General features: G+C 56.5%; 1 protein-coding gene across 16 annotated transcripts; it reads left to right on the forward strand.

Annotated features, from left to right (window-relative positions):
* The first annotated feature begins 616 nt into the window (after positions 1-616).
* Positions 617-13,199, forward strand: LOC149911536 (uncharacterized). 16 transcript variants are annotated; one of them, XM_090133665.1, is made up of 16 exons: positions 617-1,201; positions 1,669-1,940; positions 2,035-4,412; positions 6,162-6,385; positions 6,527-7,031; positions 7,115-8,155; positions 8,710-8,863; positions 9,115-9,371; positions 9,706-9,776; positions 10,130-10,209; positions 10,332-10,443; positions 10,809-10,932; positions 11,506-11,643; positions 11,963-12,105; positions 12,310-12,435; positions 12,545-13,199. In XM_090133665.1, exons 6-16 carry the CDS (start codon positions 7,904-7,906, stop codon positions 12,663-12,665), a joined length of 1,578 nt encoding a protein of 525 aa, XP_089989791.1. In that variant the 5' UTR covers positions 617-1,201; positions 1,669-1,940; positions 2,035-4,412; positions 6,162-6,385; positions 6,527-7,031; positions 7,115-7,903; the 3' UTR covers positions 12,666-13,199. The 16 variants fall into 16 exon arrangements, with proteins under 16 accessions (XP_089989791.1, XP_089989795.1, XP_089989794.1 ...); XM_090133669.1 differs by having other exon boundaries at positions 1,831-1,940; XM_090133677.1 differs by lacking the exon at positions 617-1,201 and having other exon boundaries at positions 1,229-1,940; positions 7,115-7,580; positions 8,094-8,155.
* The last annotated feature ends 4,837 nt before the right edge of the window (positions 13,200-18,036 follow it).

Genomic DNA, 18,036 nt, shown 5'->3' on the forward strand with positions numbered 1-18,036 from the left:
CCCCGCCCCGCACAGCGCCGGCCTCGGGCCGGCACCGCGACCGCCGCCTGCAGCGGGACGCCAAGGTGCCCCGGAGCCGCTCGTCTCCAGCGGGTTCCCCACGCCACCGCCGGGCCGCGCCGCCCGCCCGGACGCCCCGCTCCCCCACCTGCCGGCGGCCGCCAGCCCGCGCTCGCCGCTCTCCAGCAAGGCCCGCACGGAGCGGGGCGGGGCGGGGCGGGGCGGGGCGGGCCCGGCCTCGCTGAGGTCCCCCACGTCCCCGCCCTCCTCCCGCAGCCGCAGCCGAGGCCCCGGAAGCGGAGCGGGCGCACGACGGCAGGCATCGCGAGGGCAGCCGGGCTGGGGCCACGGGGACGCGCGCGGTGATGTCGCAATGACGGCGCGCCCGCGGACGGAAAGGACCCCGCGCGGAGCGCCCGCCCCGTTCGGCGCACCGACCAATGGCAGAGCGGAGGAGGCGGGGCCGAGCGCGGGCTCTCCGCCAATGGCGGCTGCGGACGCGGGGCCGCCGCCATGGTGATGCCGATGGCGCCGGCGGGATGGAGGAGCCGCGGGGCTCCGTGCGGGGAAAGCGGAGCTCCGCCGCTCCGCTGCCCCGCCGCCGCTCTCGGGGACGCCGCGCGGTCGGGGGAAGGCGGCGCGGGGGCACCGCCGCCGGCCCCGTCCGTCCCCCGTCAGAATCCGGCTGTCCTCGGAGGGGGAACCGAGCCGTCCTCCGTCGTTGCGGCGAGGCGCTGCCGGGCTGCGAGAAGCGGCGGCTGACCGCGAGAGGCGGGACCCGCCCGGTGTCCGGGAGCGGCTCCTGGCTGAGCCGGGCAGCCCCGGAAGAGAGGGAGCGATCGCGCGGATCGAGGCGCGTTCGAGCCCGGCACGGAGTCCGGCCCAGCGGAGTCCGCTTCTCGCTCGGCTCCAGTCATCGGCAGCGCTGTGCTGAGCTGCTGCCCCGCAGCTGCAGTCTCCAAGCGCCGTTTTCCATCTGATGCCGTGGAGACGGCGCGCCCTCCCTCATTGCAGCGCGTAAAGCCGCCCCCCCGGCGACAGCGCATGCGTGATGGCGTCCCCGTGGCGACAGCGCCTCAGCGCGTGCGCCGCGCCGTCCCCGCTGGGTGACGTCACCAGCCCCGCGACCCGAGGAGGAGGCGGCCGTGCGGAAGTGGGGCGGCGCACCCCGGGGCTCCGAGCGCCGCCTCAGCTTCTACAGGTGGGTGTTCGGGGGGGGCACCGGGGCGGGGCCGGGGTTAAGGGGGCTGGGGGCCACGTGCCGCTCTGCGTTGGCCCCGCGGGGTCTCTGTGGCGCTCGGGGCTTCCGCTCGGCGGGGGCAGCTGCCCTGTGTCTCCCCGCCTCCCCCGCCCCGTGTATTTCACTGCCCTCCTCCCCTCCCCCCGCCACTGGTCGCCCACAGCCTCCCCCGTCGCTCTGTGTGACCCCCGGGGTTGCGCCTCCCCTCCCCTTTTTCCCCCTTCCAGTTCCCCCATTCTGATCACTGTAGTCCTCTTCATCATCATCAAATCATCAAATCACCAAGGTTGGAAAAGACCTTCAAGATCATCCAGTCCAACCATCCACCTACCACCAATATTTCCCCACTAAACCATGTCCCTCAGTACGACATCTAAATGTTTTCTGAACACCTCCTGGGAAGGTGACTCCACCATCTCTTTGGGCAGCCCATTTCAGCATCTAACCACACCTTTGAAGAAGAAATTTTTCCTAATGTCCAATCTGAATCTTCCTGGCACAACTTGAGGCCATAAACACACAACCTGCTGTTAATACTTTTCCTAATGCCCTGACAATACTGAATGAGAAACACATCAACCTCCTGCTAGATATCTCCGAATCAAGTCAGTAGAACAACAGAGAAAGTAGGAGATGCTAACATCTGAGAAAAAATACTGAGAAGGGGAAGTAAAACAAGAAGAAGGCAATGAAGTGGCAGGTGGGTTGTCCCTCCATACCTCTGCTGGTCCTTCACTGAAATTCTTTTCTGAGGGCAGGGCTTTCTTCTCACTGCAATTTCTTGCTTCCTGCAGCCCTTCCCTAAGGCAACAGACACATTCCTGCCAGCTGCATTAATAACTTCCACCTTGTGACACTGAAAACAGTGGGGAACTGTTTAAGAGCATCCTGTCTTGTACAGATACATACAGAAGCAGCAATTACAGTAACAAGAGGAATAATAACGACAAGAAAAAGCACAAGGTGGAAAAAGTCTGTGAAGAAAGTGTGGGCGAAAGCATTTTTTCAGGTTCCTTGCACGAAATATTCCCAAGCAACAGACACTGTGAAGTGGGAGAAATCCAGAACTTCTACAGCATTTTGTCTGAATGCCCTCACAAAGAGAAAGGAGCGGGCTTCAAGACAGGTATCAGGATTTGGCCAATAATAAAACATACCGTTAGTTTTAAATGTGTTCCTTAACCCATTGTGTTACTTTGGCTCTCTCTGAAGGGTTGAAAACTAAGTGCTTTTTTCTCTGCTTGTAATCCATTTCCTGTGGGTTGTTACCACCTATCTGTCTGGCAGGAACTACCCAGTTACCCCGTTGATCAAACCTTACCTTTGGATGTCATCCAAAATTACTTAACAGAAAAGAATCCAACTGGCATATCTACTATGAGGAGAATGAGCAACATTTCCTTGAAGAATTTACTCAAAGTAGGCGTGCGTATTATGTGCCAAGAAAAGAAGGAAATTTGATGCTAGCATCAGTTGATGAACATTAGCATATATTCTTTATATGGTACATGCTGAAGGCAATGCTGGAAAAAAAAATATGAAGAAAAATCATTGTTTTAAGGTCTTCCTGCCTCAATTTAGGGAAAGAAAATGGCAAGTTCTTCAATGGAAAGGCTTTTTTGTTGTTTTGTTTGTTTGTTTGTTTGTTTTCCATGAAGAATGGAAGTACTTCAAGAGATGGGGGTTTTGTTGTCAATGTCTAAACAAAACATTTGCATTGAATTCAAAATCTGTATGTTTCAGCGTGTCCAACACAGCCAAAATATTTTGCTTAGAGAAGGCAGGCATGTGTTACTATTTTCAATGCGTTTCATGTTTAAAAAAAAAAAAAAAAAGTCAATAATGAAGCATTCACTCTGTTGATCCAGTTCTCACTGAGTCATTAAGGGCAGGGAACAGAAGAGACAGAAGGATATGAGACATCTTTGAACGCAGCGTATACAGCGGACTACTGAGAAATTCAAACCCAAACGTCTAGACTAAGTGGAAAAACTTGAAGGAAAAGAAAATAAAAACAACACACAAAAACACAACTTGGAACGAAGTCAAAAAACCAGGATGAAATGAAACAAACTCCATCTCCCCTCATGGAGATGTTCTGATGCAGTTTGGCAGACCAGCTATATGCTCACTTCCTGCTCCCAGGCCAGCTGTGAAGATTGCTCTCTGAATTATGGACTCACAGAATCGTTAAGGTAGGAAAAGGCCATGAATATCATCTGGTTCAACCGTAGACCTCTGGAAGGTTTCCTCCCAGACCACCACCCCCTTCCTTCAGGGGACAGGTGCCATGGTTTATTTTAGTGGGCAGCACCTCCTCAACTTAAGTTCCCTTGCCTTCAGTTCTCTTGCCCCTCTGCAAACACAGCAGCATGCCCCTAAAAATAAACAAACAAATAAATAAATAATCCTGTGGTTTTGACACCTGTCCTCAAATTCCATGTCTGCTTTGACAGAATTACATGTTTTTAGAGGAGTACTTGGCCTGTGATTTTCAGTTAGTTCTGTCAAGCAGTGCACAGACCTTGGTCTCTGTAAAATGGGGCTCTCAGATAGGGTGAGCAAAGCTCACATGAGGGGAAATCACTAAGGGCAGGCTTGTCAGCAGGTTTGAATCTATCCCCTGAACAAAAAGAAGTGAAAAAACAAATTTGGCATCTTGGAGCCCAAACTGGCAGGCCTGATCTGAAATGACATTCCAGTTTTCATTAGCTAGTAGGAGCTGATTTCTTTCCTCCTTATCCAACACGACCTTGAAACATACCTTAAGCTTAAGTAGGTTGTTGTAGTCTTCAGGGGCCTATACTAGCTTTCCACTAATGGAAACTAAGTTTTGAACTCCAGGGGATGAAATGAGGTGAACAAAATTGTCTATCTATCTAGTCACAGCTGTAAGATTTAGGGCATATGAAATAAAAAATGGGGCAAAAGGGACACCAAGAACCGGTTTGAACTTTAAGGTAGTAGAATATGTACAGGGCTGGAGCTGAAGAAGTAGCTTAAATAAGAGTCTTGTTTCTTGTTTTTGGCTTTTGTGGTTCAGCAGGGTGCAAGGATGACAAATATTTAATAGCAGACCACTTCTGCCACAAAGCATGGCCATGGCTACAGAGGCTGGATGATGTCAAAGGATACAGAACAGCAGTCGTGTGATTATCCAGTGCATCACGTGGTAAGTAGGGGAGCTAACATGACTCTGACACCAATTCTTAGTCTACAGGCTTTTGTAGGATGGTATTCCTTAGCAGTATCTTTCACCTGGGGGTAAAGGGAGGGAGACCAAACATCCTCGGACAACCACATGCAATTTCTCACCATCATCAAAAAAGTAACCTGCTGTCAGTCATCTGGCTTGCTCCCTTCTGAGGTTACAACCCTTCAACAAAAGCAATTCAACAACAGACCACTCATAAACTCCCGGTCAACAAAAATAGTTCTTTTTTCTATTGCTGGAAGAGCTGCAGCAGTTTCAGTCTCCCGATGAGCTATACCACTGCAGCACTTCTTTGGGCTTGAGTTAGTGGTGCACCACTTTAACTTAGTAGGCTTAATAAAATACAGAAGGTACTTCACCTTTTTACTGAGAGGGAGGGCAGGAGAGGCAAAAATTGCTACTTTTTGCAAACTACCCTCAGTTTGCAGTATCCCAATGCTCTGTATGAAAGCCTAAAACCACAAAGAAAATGACTATATCTTTAAATATTAGCAATGCAATTTCCTTTCTTCTATTCTTGTGAATTCCAACTGCTTTCCTGATGTTTGCACTTACCAAGTAGACAACCCAGTGATTACTTTCTGTGATCAAACCTGGCAGCTGTGAACTCAAAAGGGCAGGCTGGAACGAAAGCAACACAGCAATGCTGGAGAAAAGAACAGCGTGGCTTCACGTGGTGATGGAGCTTTGTTTCCTATCTCCTCTGAAATTCTGCTCTTTCACATACCCTGCTGTTGTACAGCAAGAGGAAAAAAACAATCAGTGAAAGGGTTGAGTTTGTAGGAGACATGAGCTCCACTTGAAGAGCCATGAGACGTTGGCTGGTATGCTGGTTCAAGGGTATGCTGGTAACTCGTAAACTGAGAAGCCTCCAAGTAAACACTCAGTGTGTCAATAAAAGGCTTGGTGGAGGGCAGAGAAATGTGCTGCTCCTTAAGGCGTGGTGCCCCCATGAACGGATGCACACGGTGTCCATCTCTGCTCTGCATTTAACGCAGGGCCCATGTCCCAGCCCACGTCCCAGCCTCGGATCGCGTCCCGACCCATGCCTCGAAGGACTACATCGCAGTGCTCGCCCTATACGCGGGACCAGCTGCTGAGCCCAGATCCCCCAGCGGGGGCAAGGGGCTGCTCAGTAGGGCTGCCCTTTATGCTCTCACCCCCTCGGGCCCCTCCTGCGAGTCTAGGGGGCGCCGAGCTCGAAGGTCGCTCGATGAGGGCCGGGGGTCGCCGGTCCGGTCCGGTCCGGTCCGGGGCAACGGAGAAGGGCCGTCCGCACACCCCGGGAGCTCCCCGACAGCCCGAGCGGCCGCAAACAGGGTTAAGGCCGAGGCGATTTGCGCGTAATCCCCGGCACGGCCCGGGGAAAGGGGCGCGGTGCCGGGTAGGGGCGGTGAAGGGGGAGGGCAGCTCGGCTAGACCCCCGGGAGCCGGGGGAGGGAGCGGAGCCGGTGGGGAGGGAGGACGGGGCCCGGAGGGGGCCGGGGGGAGAAAAGGGAGGAGCGGCAGGGGGTGGAGGGAAGGAAGAGCGGCGTGGGGAAGCGCTACGCGCCCGAGCGGCGGAGGGAGGGAGGGAGAGGAGGAGGCGGCGGTGGAACGCGCTCGGCTCCCTGGGCCGAAGGTGCCCACCCCTCCCCTCTGTGCCTCCCCCGTTTTGACCCCCAGGGTCCACCTGTCTGCCCCCCCCCCCCCCCCCCCCGGTCCCAGCACCGGATGCCAGCACCGGGACAACCGCCTGTCCCGAAGTCCACACTGTCACTGTAACCATGGAATCTGGGGCCGTACCAACCCGTTTACCTCGAGAGCCCCATCAGCGTCCTACAGCTCCTGGAGCCTGGTGTCGCTGTCACCCTGGCTGTCCATGACTGTCCCAAGCTGTCCCCCCTGCCATGGTGGCACAACTGCAGCGCGGTGCCATCCTCATTGAAGAGGTGATGAGGAGGGGTACAGGGAGGGGGGCTGGGGACAGTTGGGGGACACGTGGGGTGTGACATGGGGTTGGTGGTGTCACCATCGTTGGGTATCACCTTCACTGGATGCCATTGGGTGTCATCGAGTGTCACTGTCTTCAGGTAACACCGTGACACAGGGTGACCTCGATGTGGAACAGCCGTGATGCAGTGTCCCCATCCCTGGCTGTCACTGTTGTTACCGTCATCCGGTGTCGCCATCACTCGTGTGTCACCATCCCTTGGATGACATTATTCCCTGTGCTGTGATCACCACACAGAGGTAGGCACTGGTGGCCCCGCGTTGTCACCGTGCTGTCTCTGAGCCTCTTGCTGTCCTTTGTCACCCCTCCAGGCCTGCCTACAGCCGGACTCAGTGACACTGGAGCCCTCTGGTGCCCATCATTGCCTGCCACGAGGACGGGGACACACACGGTGGTGAACTCTGTGCCACCACCAGAGGAGACCACATGTGACATCAGCGTGGCACAGCCGTGATGCAGTGTCATCATCGTTGTGCGTCGCCAGCAGCTCACCAGCTTCAGCCTGTATGACACGTGGCAAGTTCTCGTGCCATTTGCCGAGTAAACCACGGTGACTGTCAATAATGATATTTCAACCTCGTGAGGTGTGTGTGTGCCTGTGAACGCACAGGTTTTTGTTTATTAAGCAGACGTGAAACAACTTCTCTTACTAAGCCATTAAAGTTAGGCTTGCGTTCTTTCATAACAGAATTCAGTAAGTTAACTGGAACTCCTCCTGGAAGAGGAGATCTCCTCTCCATGCCAGTGACCCAACAGAGCTCCAGGTGACCCGGGCTGATGTCACAGTGCGATGCGCTGCATCACAAGGAGATCTTCCACAGGGCAGCATCAGTGCCAGCACTTCCCTGCAAGGCCTGGGCGCTGCTGCAGCACTGCTCAGGGGCTCTGTCCTTCTGCGGTCAGGAGTTGGCTCAGGGGCAGCAAGGCTGCACTGGGTGACCTTTGTTGACACGTGGAGGAGCAGGGGCACTTTGCGGAGAATTGTTGGTTGGTTGAGGAGCCTTGTTTGTGGAGGGCATCCTTAGTTCTGAGCTGAGGGCTGTCGGCCAGCGACATGGAAGGCTGTTGGACTGTGAGCCTCAGCTCGGAGCTGGTCTACACGTTCCCAACGCTGCTGGAACTCTCTACCAAAGGTAAGGCTTTCCGGACTCCCTTCCCAAGGCATCGCACGGGGCTGTTAGCTGTCCAAAGCCTCAGCTCCTGCTCTCTGTGCTTGGCTGGGCATGGCTGGGGGCTGCTGCAAGAGCCCTGCCCAAGGGTCCAGCTCTTCTGGGGACCACGTGGCAGCCAGGTCCCAATAGTAGAGCTGCCCAGAGCCCCCAGGTTCCTTTAGGCATGCTCAGTCCCCTGTGATAGGGCAGTCCAAGACCAGGTTTCCCTGGGAGAACACACCTACAGGTGTTTCCGTAGGTTCCTGCTCTGGGAGGAAAGGCATCCTGTGTCCCACAGGCTTCCTATGTCCCCGTTTCCCCTCGGGGCCCTGAATAAGGCTGAAATCAGAGCAAAGCCCAGCTCCGCTAGCCATGGCGGTGCTTTTCTGGGGTGTGTGCGTGTGCCTGTATCGATCACTGTCTGTGTGAGGAGCTTGCCAAGCAGTTGTGAAGAGGCTGTCCTGGAGCATGACATGTCTTTTCTTTCCTTTGCAGAGATTGTGGCGGTCTGGGATGCCGTGTCTGATTACATCCTGGAACAGATGAAGCTGGACAAGGTGGGCTGGTATGCTGGTGTCCCTTGCCCTGGAGAGAGGTTCAGTCCCGCCAAGAGTGTGGGCCTCACAGAGCAGTCCCTCCCTGAGCACCACACTGAGCAGCACGCTGAGCCCAAGCCGGGTGCCCAGAGCAGCCTGTTGGCCAACTGGGAGGGAAACCCAAGGCCAGAGCTGCCCTGAGCAAACGTTTGGCACACGCAGGGGCTTTGCTCTGCCCTGTGATCAGAACGGGGAGAGCCAAGGGAGAAATGGGTGGGGGATTTTTTCTGGCCCTATGCCAAGGATGTCCTTGGGAATAAGTCCCAGGCTTAAGCCCTGTGCTGTAAATGCCCGGGCTCTTCTCTAGCCAAAGGATGTTGGGAAATACTATGCGAAGGTGACTGTCTTGCAGGGATCACAGATTTTTCCAAAGCTTTCCGGAGAGCCCCATCTCACCCTGCTGTCCATCAGGAGTGGGGAGGGCGGAGAGCAGTGACCCCATGCTCTTGATGTTTGTGGCTTTTGCCGCCCCTAAAGTACACACTCGTCAGCCTTTCTGTCTTTTCCCCGTGCAGGGAGTCCTGGTTCCGGGGCTCGGGGTCTTTGCTGGGGTCCGAGAGCAATTCCACAGCAAAGAAGAGGCAGTTTCGGTGCTAAGGCCTGTCTTCCAGCTGGACATCGGGGTGCTGTGGCTGCAGGACCTCCAGTCTCCCAACGACATCATCCCTGGTGAGAAGGCAGCAGCCACCTTCCCCTTCCTGTCCCACGTCTGGCTGGGTGTGTTATCCCTGCTCTCTGGAAATGGCCGGGAGCAGCAGAGAATTGTCTGCAAAGCTCGGGGTACAGCGTGAGTTCGTCCCGAAGGAACCACAGCTCAAGAGCTGTTTCTCCGAAAGACCTTTTCTATGGGATTTGGTCACGATCATGTTGCATGGGAATGTGGCTTGCTGTGGCAGTGAGGCTGTGCCTTCTCCTTGCAGACGATGTCAAGATTGAGTCGCTCAACTACCGGCAGCTCTCGCGAGCCTCCGGCGTCCCGCTGAACGTGGTGCTGCGCTGCGTGCGAGAGAGTGTGCTCTTATACTGTCACCTCCTGAGGAACAGGGAGCCCGTCTCATTTGTCTTTAAGAACATTGGCGTTATGACGTGCCAAGACGACTTCCTCCTCATGAGGTTCTTCTGCAGCTGCATTGCAACGCTGGAAAGCAATGCCACCGTCCTTTCTCTGTTCCGCACTGTAAGTTGAGGAGGTTTTGAGGGTGCGCCATCAGATCACTGCTGGCCAGCCTGGATGTGGCAGGCCAGTCCAATGCTTGTCCCCACGGCTTTCTCCACTGGCAAAGAGATTTCCTGGATCTCTGCCCCTGCAGAAAGCCTGGCAGTGCTCTTGCACAGCCTCTCTATTTGGCCATCCTGCTCCTTCAGAGCAGAACAAAGCTCTGATGTTCACGGAAGAGGCTTTGGTGGAGAGCAGCTTTCTCTTGGCATGGGAGCCAGGCTTGCTTCCTGTCAAGAAGAGCCATGAAAAAATGGCCTTGGCAAGCCTCCAGCAGGTCTGTGTCCCTTTGCAGAGATTTTGGACAGAAGATTCTGCTGACTTCGGGCCAGAGACCACCGCCCATGGGATCCGGGTGTTCCCGAGGTGAGCGCATTTCCTCTGCAGCACTTAGCTGGCCAGGAGACAGGCTTATTTCCCACCTCCTCCTCTGAGACGTGCCCTGCTGGGTCTCCGTGCTCGGCATCCAGTCGGGTAGAAATCCTGGAAAGTCTGGCTCCTGGGAATCATGGTTGTGTTACTGGTGCCCAAGCTGTCCCGATTCTCATCAGAGAGAATGGACTGCACGTGCAGAGGAATTTGGGCTACGTGTGCTGGTTTGGCGTGGCCAGGAAGGAAAAGGATGCCACGCTTTGCATAGCACATAGATAAATACTGCCAACCAACTGTGTGGGGTAGGAAGTCATCCTTCTTCAAGGGTTGTCACTCTTTGTTTCCAGGTTTCAGCTCACTGTGGAAAAGAGCAGAGCAGAGGTTGCCGCGGAAAAGAAAGCTGCAGTAGAGCGGAAGATGAGTAGAGGTGAGGGAACGGGTCCCAGCTGTAGGGAGGTGGGCCCTGTCCCGTGCCGGGTGACCGGATCCAGGTTCACGTGCTGTGTCCGTGGGGCTGCTCTGAAGAACTTCTTTCTGTCTTGGTTCCAGGGGGCTCTGCCGGCAGGCTGCTGCAGAGGCGGAAGACACTTCCCCCCTCCATGCTGCTGCAGCGCAAGCCAAGCTCAAGGCAGCAAGACGTGGTGAAGGAGCCTTCTGCCAGGTGAGAGCCTTGGGTGAAAAGAAGAAGGAGATGCGTGTGCTCGTGTAGGAGTAGCCTCCCCTTTGGAGCTGCCAGCTCTCAGCACCCAGAAAGGCTCCTGACACACGTGTCCCAGTGGGAGCCGTTCTCTCCAGGGATGGCAAGCACGCGGCACAATTGCTCAAGGCAGACACACCAGCTTCATGTTCCACCCTGGCCCCCGATCCCTGGGGGAGCTGAATGCTGATCCCCATTGATGGCAGAAGCTCTTCTCCCTTCAGGGGTCTCTCCGCACTGCACCGGAGCCCATCTTTACGGCTGTGGGAGCACGGGGGGAGACCGAGGTGCCCTGGGCTCCTGCAGACTCCTCTTGTGTCTGTTTGCAGCGCGCTCCCGCCATGTGCAGGCAGCTCCCGCGGGACGAAGACAGCGGGACAGAAGGAAGCATCTACTCCTGCCCAGACCAGCACTGCACTCCCTGCCACAGAGGAGTCTAAGAGGGTGCTGCAGGTACCGGCCCTGCCTTGCTACGGGGACTGTGCTGCTTGAGACTGCACAAATGACAGAATGGTAGAATCATAGAGAAGTTTGGGTTGGAAGGGGCCACTCAGACCACCTAGTTCCAATCCCCTGCTGTAGGCAGGGACACCTGTCTCTAGACCAGGTTGCTCTAAGCCTGACCCAGCCTGGCCTTGAGTGCTTCCACAGGGAGGGAAGCAAAAGCCTCTGTGTGTGCAGTGACCTGGAGCACAGCCCTTGGGGTGCCATCATTTCACATTTCTACCCGCTCCTTCAGCTCCTCTTCAGTAGATGGAGGGTGCTGCACACCTTCCCTATCTTTTCTCGCCTCCTGGCCTGCCACCTGCCACAGCACTCTGATTTTGAGCAGGGGCCATGAGAGTGGAATACGACCTCTGAGCCACGTTTGCTACAAGTTGCGGATCCCGTCCTGCCTTTAGGGCCCCTGGTCCTTCAGGGACAAAACAGTGCTGACCGGCTGCCAGAGGCGAGGAGCAGGAGCGTGGAGCTGAAGGAAAGTCCCAGGGGCTGAGGCTGATCCTGTATGCTGCTGTGTCTCTGCAGGAGCTCCGGGAAGTGTCTGCATTGTGGAAAGAAGTAGACCGCACGTGGCCCATGCACCAGCAGCAAGTAGAGCAAGCACGGGCAGAAAGGGCGGCGTGGGAAGGCTGGAGCGTAGGGGCGGACCAGCGTCCACCCCAGGTACTGTCAGGGATCGAGCCTGCTGGCAACAGCCGCCATCCTCAGAGCCAGGCTGCGAGCTCAGCAGGACTGAGGGGGTGGGGAGTGGGACAGGCGCTGTGCAGCATGGCAGGGGCTGGCCTGCTCCTCCTGGGGAGGAGAGCTTGGCACCTCGCAGGGAGAGCCCTGCAGGGAGAAGGGAAGGGCGGCGGGCAGCCGTGGGCTGGCAGGGCCAAGTCTCCTGCTTGCCGGGGCCTGCTGCAGGGCCCTTGACAGAGGGCTTCTGAGAAACAGCCCCGTGCTCCCAGCCACTTTGCTGACAGCGTCTCCTCTTTGGCAGCTGATGGCCAGGCAGAGCATGCGTGCTCCGCATCCTCCAGCCCAGCCCAGGGGACAGCAAGTGGAGAGGAGGTGGAGGAAGGATGTGGATCCTCTGCCGGGAAGTAAAATGGGAACAGCGACCAAGCTGGCACTGCATGCTGAGTAAGTGTGTGCGGGCTCTGCTGGCTGCCTGAGGCACTCGGGCAGCTGTGACCCTGCAGCTCGGGGACAGGCCCGGCCCGGCCAAAAACTCTGGCGGGGTGCAAGGGTGGGGACACGTGGCAGCACGGGGATGCTGGGCTGGGTGAGGGGAGAGGCAGGGGGGCTCAGCAGAGCCCAAGGGATGACTTTCTCCTCCTGCTGCAGCCTCCTTTCCCCACGAGTGGCTCAGGTGCTCCAAAGGTTGGAGCCGCACCTCCATCAGCAAGAGGCTTTTGCCAGCACAGCGGAAAGAAACCGGCAGAAGCTGGAGCTGAAGCGGCAGCTCCCCTGGTGAGCTCCACAGGCAGCAGATCCTGAGAGCCGGGCTGGAGCCCAGCCTGCACTACTTGCCTGCGCTCAGCCCGTAACGCTCCGTGCGCTGTTCTTTTCACCTCTGCAGTGCTCGATGCTCGCGTCGCTCCAGAGGGGAAGGTGCAGCCAACGGTGGTGACCGCGGTGGAGCTCTCGGCAAGGGGGCTGGGAAGCTGTCCAGATTTCCACCTGTGAATGGAAGATCATAGAATCAAAGACTCATTGAATGGCCTAGGTTGAAAAGGGCATTGAAGGTCGTCTAGTTTCAACCCACCTGCTATGTGCGGGGTCGCCGACCACCAGACCGGGCTGCCCAGAGCCATATCCAGCCTGGCCTAGAACGCCTCCAGGGATGGGGCATCCCCCACCTCTCGGCAAGCTGTTCCAGCACGTCACCACCCTCCGCGGGAAGAACTGCTAACATCTAACCAAATTCTGCCCCCCCTTCCACAGTTTAAAACCATTCCCCCTTGTCCTGTCACTATCCAGCCTCGTCAACGGCCGTTCCCCCTCCACTTTATATCCTCCCTTCAAGAATTGGCCACAATGAGGTCTCCCCGGAGCCTTCTCCTCACCAAACTAAGCAAGCCCAGTTCCCTCCACCTTTCTCAATAGGAGAGGTGCTCCAGCCCTCTGATCATCTTAGTGGCCCTCCTCTGGATTCGATCCAAAGCTCTGCGTCTTTCTTGTACTGGGGCCCCAGCCCTGGACGCAGTACTCCCAATAAAAATAAATTGGCCTTATTTCCAGTCGGTCTGCTGGTGTCGTGTCTGTTGCCATCAACTAATGTGATGGAGCCGTGCTTTGAGAGAGGAGTTTGGGTGGCAACAAGAGCTGCTCCCAAGGCCCGGTAGGCCCATGCTCTCCAAGAGCGGATTCCCAGGACGGCAGCCATCTCTGCTGGCCGTGCACACTTCCTGTGCAGAAGAATTGATGTGTCCCCTCGTATCCCCATAGCTCCCTCCCAGCAACAGAAATTCCGTGGGAGAACCGCAGGGGAGCTCTGTGGGGACGAGGAGCAGGCAGGGGCACAGGGAACATGAGGGCTTCTGAAAGGCCTCTCCTTTCCCCAGAGGGCTTGTGAGCACTCCTGCCTGCAGCTGGGAACTGTATTGCCAGGAGCTCTGCAAAGGTGGATTTGCTTGTAACTGTAGGCAGGGAGTTTCAAACCAACACTGCCGTCCACAAGGGGAACATTTACATTCTCTGTCTGACAGCACTGAGACAAAGATTTGAGCTGGCAGTCTGAAGGCCACATTAAGCTTGACTGGAACAGCTGTACAGTGAGAAACCATTTGCCTTTTCACGGGGAACACAGCTGGAAGGGAAATCCAGAACAGGGGAAAGGAAGGCAGATGGTTGCCAGGCAGAGCTCTGAGCGCAAGGAGATCTTGGAGTGGATGCTCCTGGAAGAGATGCTCAGACACATGCGAGATGAGGACGCGATCCAAGACAGCCAGCACAGCTTCACCAAGGGCAGATCGTGCCTGAGCCATCTGGTGGCCTTCTACATTGGGAGTGCCGGCACTGGTGGTCCAAGGAGGGGCAACTGATGTCATGCACCTGGGCTTGTGTGATGCCTTTGACATGGTCCCGCCCCATATCCTTATCTCTAATTGGAGAGAGATGGATTTGAGGAGCAGCCTCTCGAGTGGATAGAGAATTGGCTGGATGGTGGAAGCCCGAGGGTTGTTGTCAGTGGCTCCACATCCCGGCGGAGGCCGGTCACCAGCGCTGTCCCCCAGGGGTCCATCTGGGGGCACACTAACACTACTCGATAGCCTAATGGGGTGTGACTGATCAGCCCCGCCCCGCTGCCGGTACTGCTGGCTCTGCCCTCGCCCCGTTGCCGGCTCGTTAACGGGAGCCCCCGCACTTACCGCTCACCGACAGCGATCGCAACCCTCCTTGCGGTGTAGTCCCGCGTACGGGCGGCTTACGGTTTCTCCTCGCTGAAACAGCCCGCCTGATCCTCACAGCCCGACTCCTCCTCTCCGTCTGTGGTGGGCAGCGACGCGAGGCTGCCCTCCCAGAGGCTTCTTCTCGGCGGGGGCGCGGATGCAGAGCCGTTGCCCTGGCGACGTCCCCGCCGCGTCAGCCGCTCTCGCCAGAGCTGCCCGGCCGCTCTGTTGTCTCGGGGATCCTGGGTGAGGGGACCGAGCGAAAACCCCCGTACCTCGCGGTCGGTCGCTGCGGTTCTGGCTGGAACAGCTCCGAAGCAGCGAACGCCGGGGATCGAGGCTTCTTGCGAGGCACAGTCATCGAGGCAGAAGGGAGAAGCGTTCATTTGTGTCCCCGTGCGAAGTTCCGGAGGAGAAACGAGGCTGTTCTCCCCCTGAAGCTGAAACGGAAAGTTTCGGAACTATCGCTCATGGGTTCCTTTTGCTAAACTCACACGTTGGTTCTTAAACCGATGTGCTAATCCCTGCTGCCGAACAGAGCACCCCACATCAATCCCTCCTCTTCCTTTGAGGATTATGGTGTTTGTATGGTTGGAAATATCCAGATAATTGCATAGAGAGACGCTTGGAAGGAGGATCGAGGGGAGTATCTTGATGCCTGCCTGTTGCATCCCATCCTTGGAGCTCTGCCCTCCCCCGAGTCGCTCTCCCACCTCCCCAGGAGATCCCTGAGGGCTCTCCGTCCCCCCACTCTCCCGGTCTTCTTCACCCCCCACTGCCCTTCGAGCCCCACTCAGGCTTCAGGCCCCGTGCCCCCCGTCCCCCACCCAGGGTATTTCACTGCCTTCCCCCCACCTCCACCACGGGTCGCCTACAACCCCTGGAGTCCCTCAGTCTGACCCCTGGGGTTCCACTCCCCCTTGTCCCCACCTCCAATTCCCCCACTCTCATCGATGGAGTCCTCGTCCACCCCTCCCCAGTTGTTCCTCCACCAGTGTCTGCCCCTGTTCCCCATTCTGACCCCCAGGGTCCCATGCCTGGCCCCCTCCCATCCCGTTCCTTCCTCGGTCCCCCACTCTGATCCCTTGTGTCCCCTTTCCCGCCCCCCCCGTACGTCTTCCCATTTTGTCCCGCAGATTCACCCCCCCCCCCAGTCCCCTCTACCTGACCTCAAGAATTCCCTGTCCCCCCAAATACCCCCACTCTAATTCCCCTATTCTGAACCATAGTCTCCTACCATCCCCCAGTCCCCTCAGTTTGCCCCCCTCCTTCCTGACCCCATTTTCTGATCCATAGAGTCCCCTGTACCCCCCATGCCCTCCTTCCTGACCTCTAGAGTCCATTCCCCCATTTTGACCCCCAATATTCCCTAACAGGACCCCCCTTATGTCCCATAGTAGCCCCCCACAACCACCAGCTCTTCCCTCCCTCCTTCCCCCTGGCCCCCTTTCCACTCATGGAAGCTTCATTCTCCTCCCCCCAGTCATCCCCCCACAACCCCCACTCTCTGCCCTAGACCCCCTTTACAGAATCACAGAATCACAGAATCACAGAATGGCCAGGGTTGGAAGGGACTTCAAGGATCACAAATCTCCAACCCCCCTGCCACATGCAGGGCCACCAATCTCCCTGTTTAATGCTAGGCCAGGCTGCCCAGGGCCCCATCCAATCTGGCCTTGAACACCTCCAGGGATGGACAGGGCATCCACAACCTCTCTGGGCAGCTGTTCCAGCACCTGTAAAGAATTTCCCCAACGTCCAACCTAAATCTCCCCTCCCTCAACTTCAAACTATTTCCCCTCGTCCTGCAGTCATCAACCCTTTCAAAGAGTTGATTCCCCTCCTGTTTGTAGGCTCCTTTTCGGTACTGAAATGCTGCAATGAGGTCACTCCTCAGCCTTCTTTTCTCCAGGATGAACAAGCCCAACTCCCTCAGCCTGTTTTCATAGGGGAGGTGCTCCAGTCCCCTGATCATCTTCGTGGCCCTCCTCTGGACCCTCTCCAACAGCTCCCTGTCTTTCTTGTACTGGGGGCTCCAGACCTGGACACAGTATTCCAGATGGGGCCTCACAAGAGGGGAACAACCAAGAACAATCACCTCCCTGTCCCTGCTGGCCACCCCTCTTCTGATGGAGCCCAGGATACCATTTGCCTTCCGAGCCACAAGGGCACACTGCTGGCTCATGTTAAGTTTGTCATCCATCAAGACCCCCAGGTCCTTCTCCACAGGGCTGCTCTCAAGGACCGCTCTTTCCAGTCTGTAGGGATGCCTGGGATTCCTCCGGCCCAAGTGCAAAACTCTGCACTTTGCCGTGTTGAACCTCATCAGGTTCACCCGGGCCCACCTTTCTAGCCTCTCGAGGTCCCTCTGAATGGCATCCCTTCCTTCAACCGTGTCGACTGGCACCACTCAGCTTGGTGTCGTCAGCAAACTTGCTGAGGGTGCACTCGATTCCGTCATCGATGTCATTGATAAAGATGTTAAAGAGCACCGGTCCCAAGACAGACCCCTGGGGGAAGCCACTCATTACCAGCCTCACCTGGACATGGAGGCATTGATGACGACCTTCTGTCTGTGGCCTTTCAACCACTTTCTTATCCATCGAGTGGTCCACCCATCAAATCCACATCCCTCCAGTTTGGAGAGAAGGATGTGGTGGGGGACCATGTCAAAGGCCTTGCTCAAGTCCAGGTAAATGACATCGGTCGCCTTTCCCTTGTCCACCGATGCCGTCACTCCATCATAAAAGGCCACCAGATTGGTCAAGCATGACCTTCCTCTGGTGAAGCCGTGCTGGCTGTCACGGATCACACGCCCTTTCCTCATGTGATCAAGCATGTCATCCAGGATGATCTGTTCCATGATCTTCCCAGGCACAGAGGTGAGAATTCACTGGCCTGTAGTTCCCAGAGTCCTCCTATTTTTTTTTTTAATATTTTATTTTTTTAAATTATTTCTTTTACACTCTATAGAAGCTCCCCACAACTCCCCAGTTTTTCCCTTCCATCCCTCCCTCCATCACCAGAACCCCTTTCCACCCCACAGCAGTCCCACTCACTCACACCTTCCCCCCCTAGATTCCACACAACCCCCCTTTCCAGTCCAAAAAAGTCCCACTGACCCCTTTCTCACCCCACCCACACCCTCCTTTATCCCCTCTTATCCCCCCTTGGAATCATGCAGAAGGATCTGCATGAGACATCCTAGAGAGGTTTGGGGGCTCCAGGGGGCTCTTCTGGACTCAACCAGAAGAGTCTGGAGATATCCCAGAGGGACCTGGTGTAGGGATCCTGCTTTGGCAGGGGGGTTGGACTCGATGATCTCTGGAGGTCCCTTCCAACCCCTACGATTCTGTGATTCTGTGACCTTGGGATGTCCAGGGAGTCCCCGGGTTGGTCCTGTGGCACCATGGAAGGATCTAGAAGTTCCCACTGTGGGCCCAAGAGCTCTGAGGAGTCCCTGGGCTGATCTGGAAATGGCCCAGCAGGGTCTGGTAGGGTCCAGGGAGTTCTCATGTGGGTCTGAGTGGTCCTGGAGTCATCCAGAAGGGTCTGGGGATGTCCCAGAGGAGTCCTGGGGTGTCCAGTGGGTGCTCATGCGAATCTGGGGGGTCTGGCCATCCGTCTCATCATCTGCTGTAACATGACCACAGCACTTTCATCAGTGGTTTGGACTCAC

The sequence above is a fragment of the Phasianus colchicus genome, unplaced genomic scaffold, assembly GCF_987193195.1.
Source record: "Phasianus colchicus unplaced genomic scaffold, bPhaCol1.hap1.1 HAP1_SCAFFOLD_93, whole genome shotgun sequence".
NCBI classification, from domain to species: Eukaryota; Metazoa; Chordata; class Aves; order Galliformes; family Phasianidae; genus Phasianus; species Phasianus colchicus.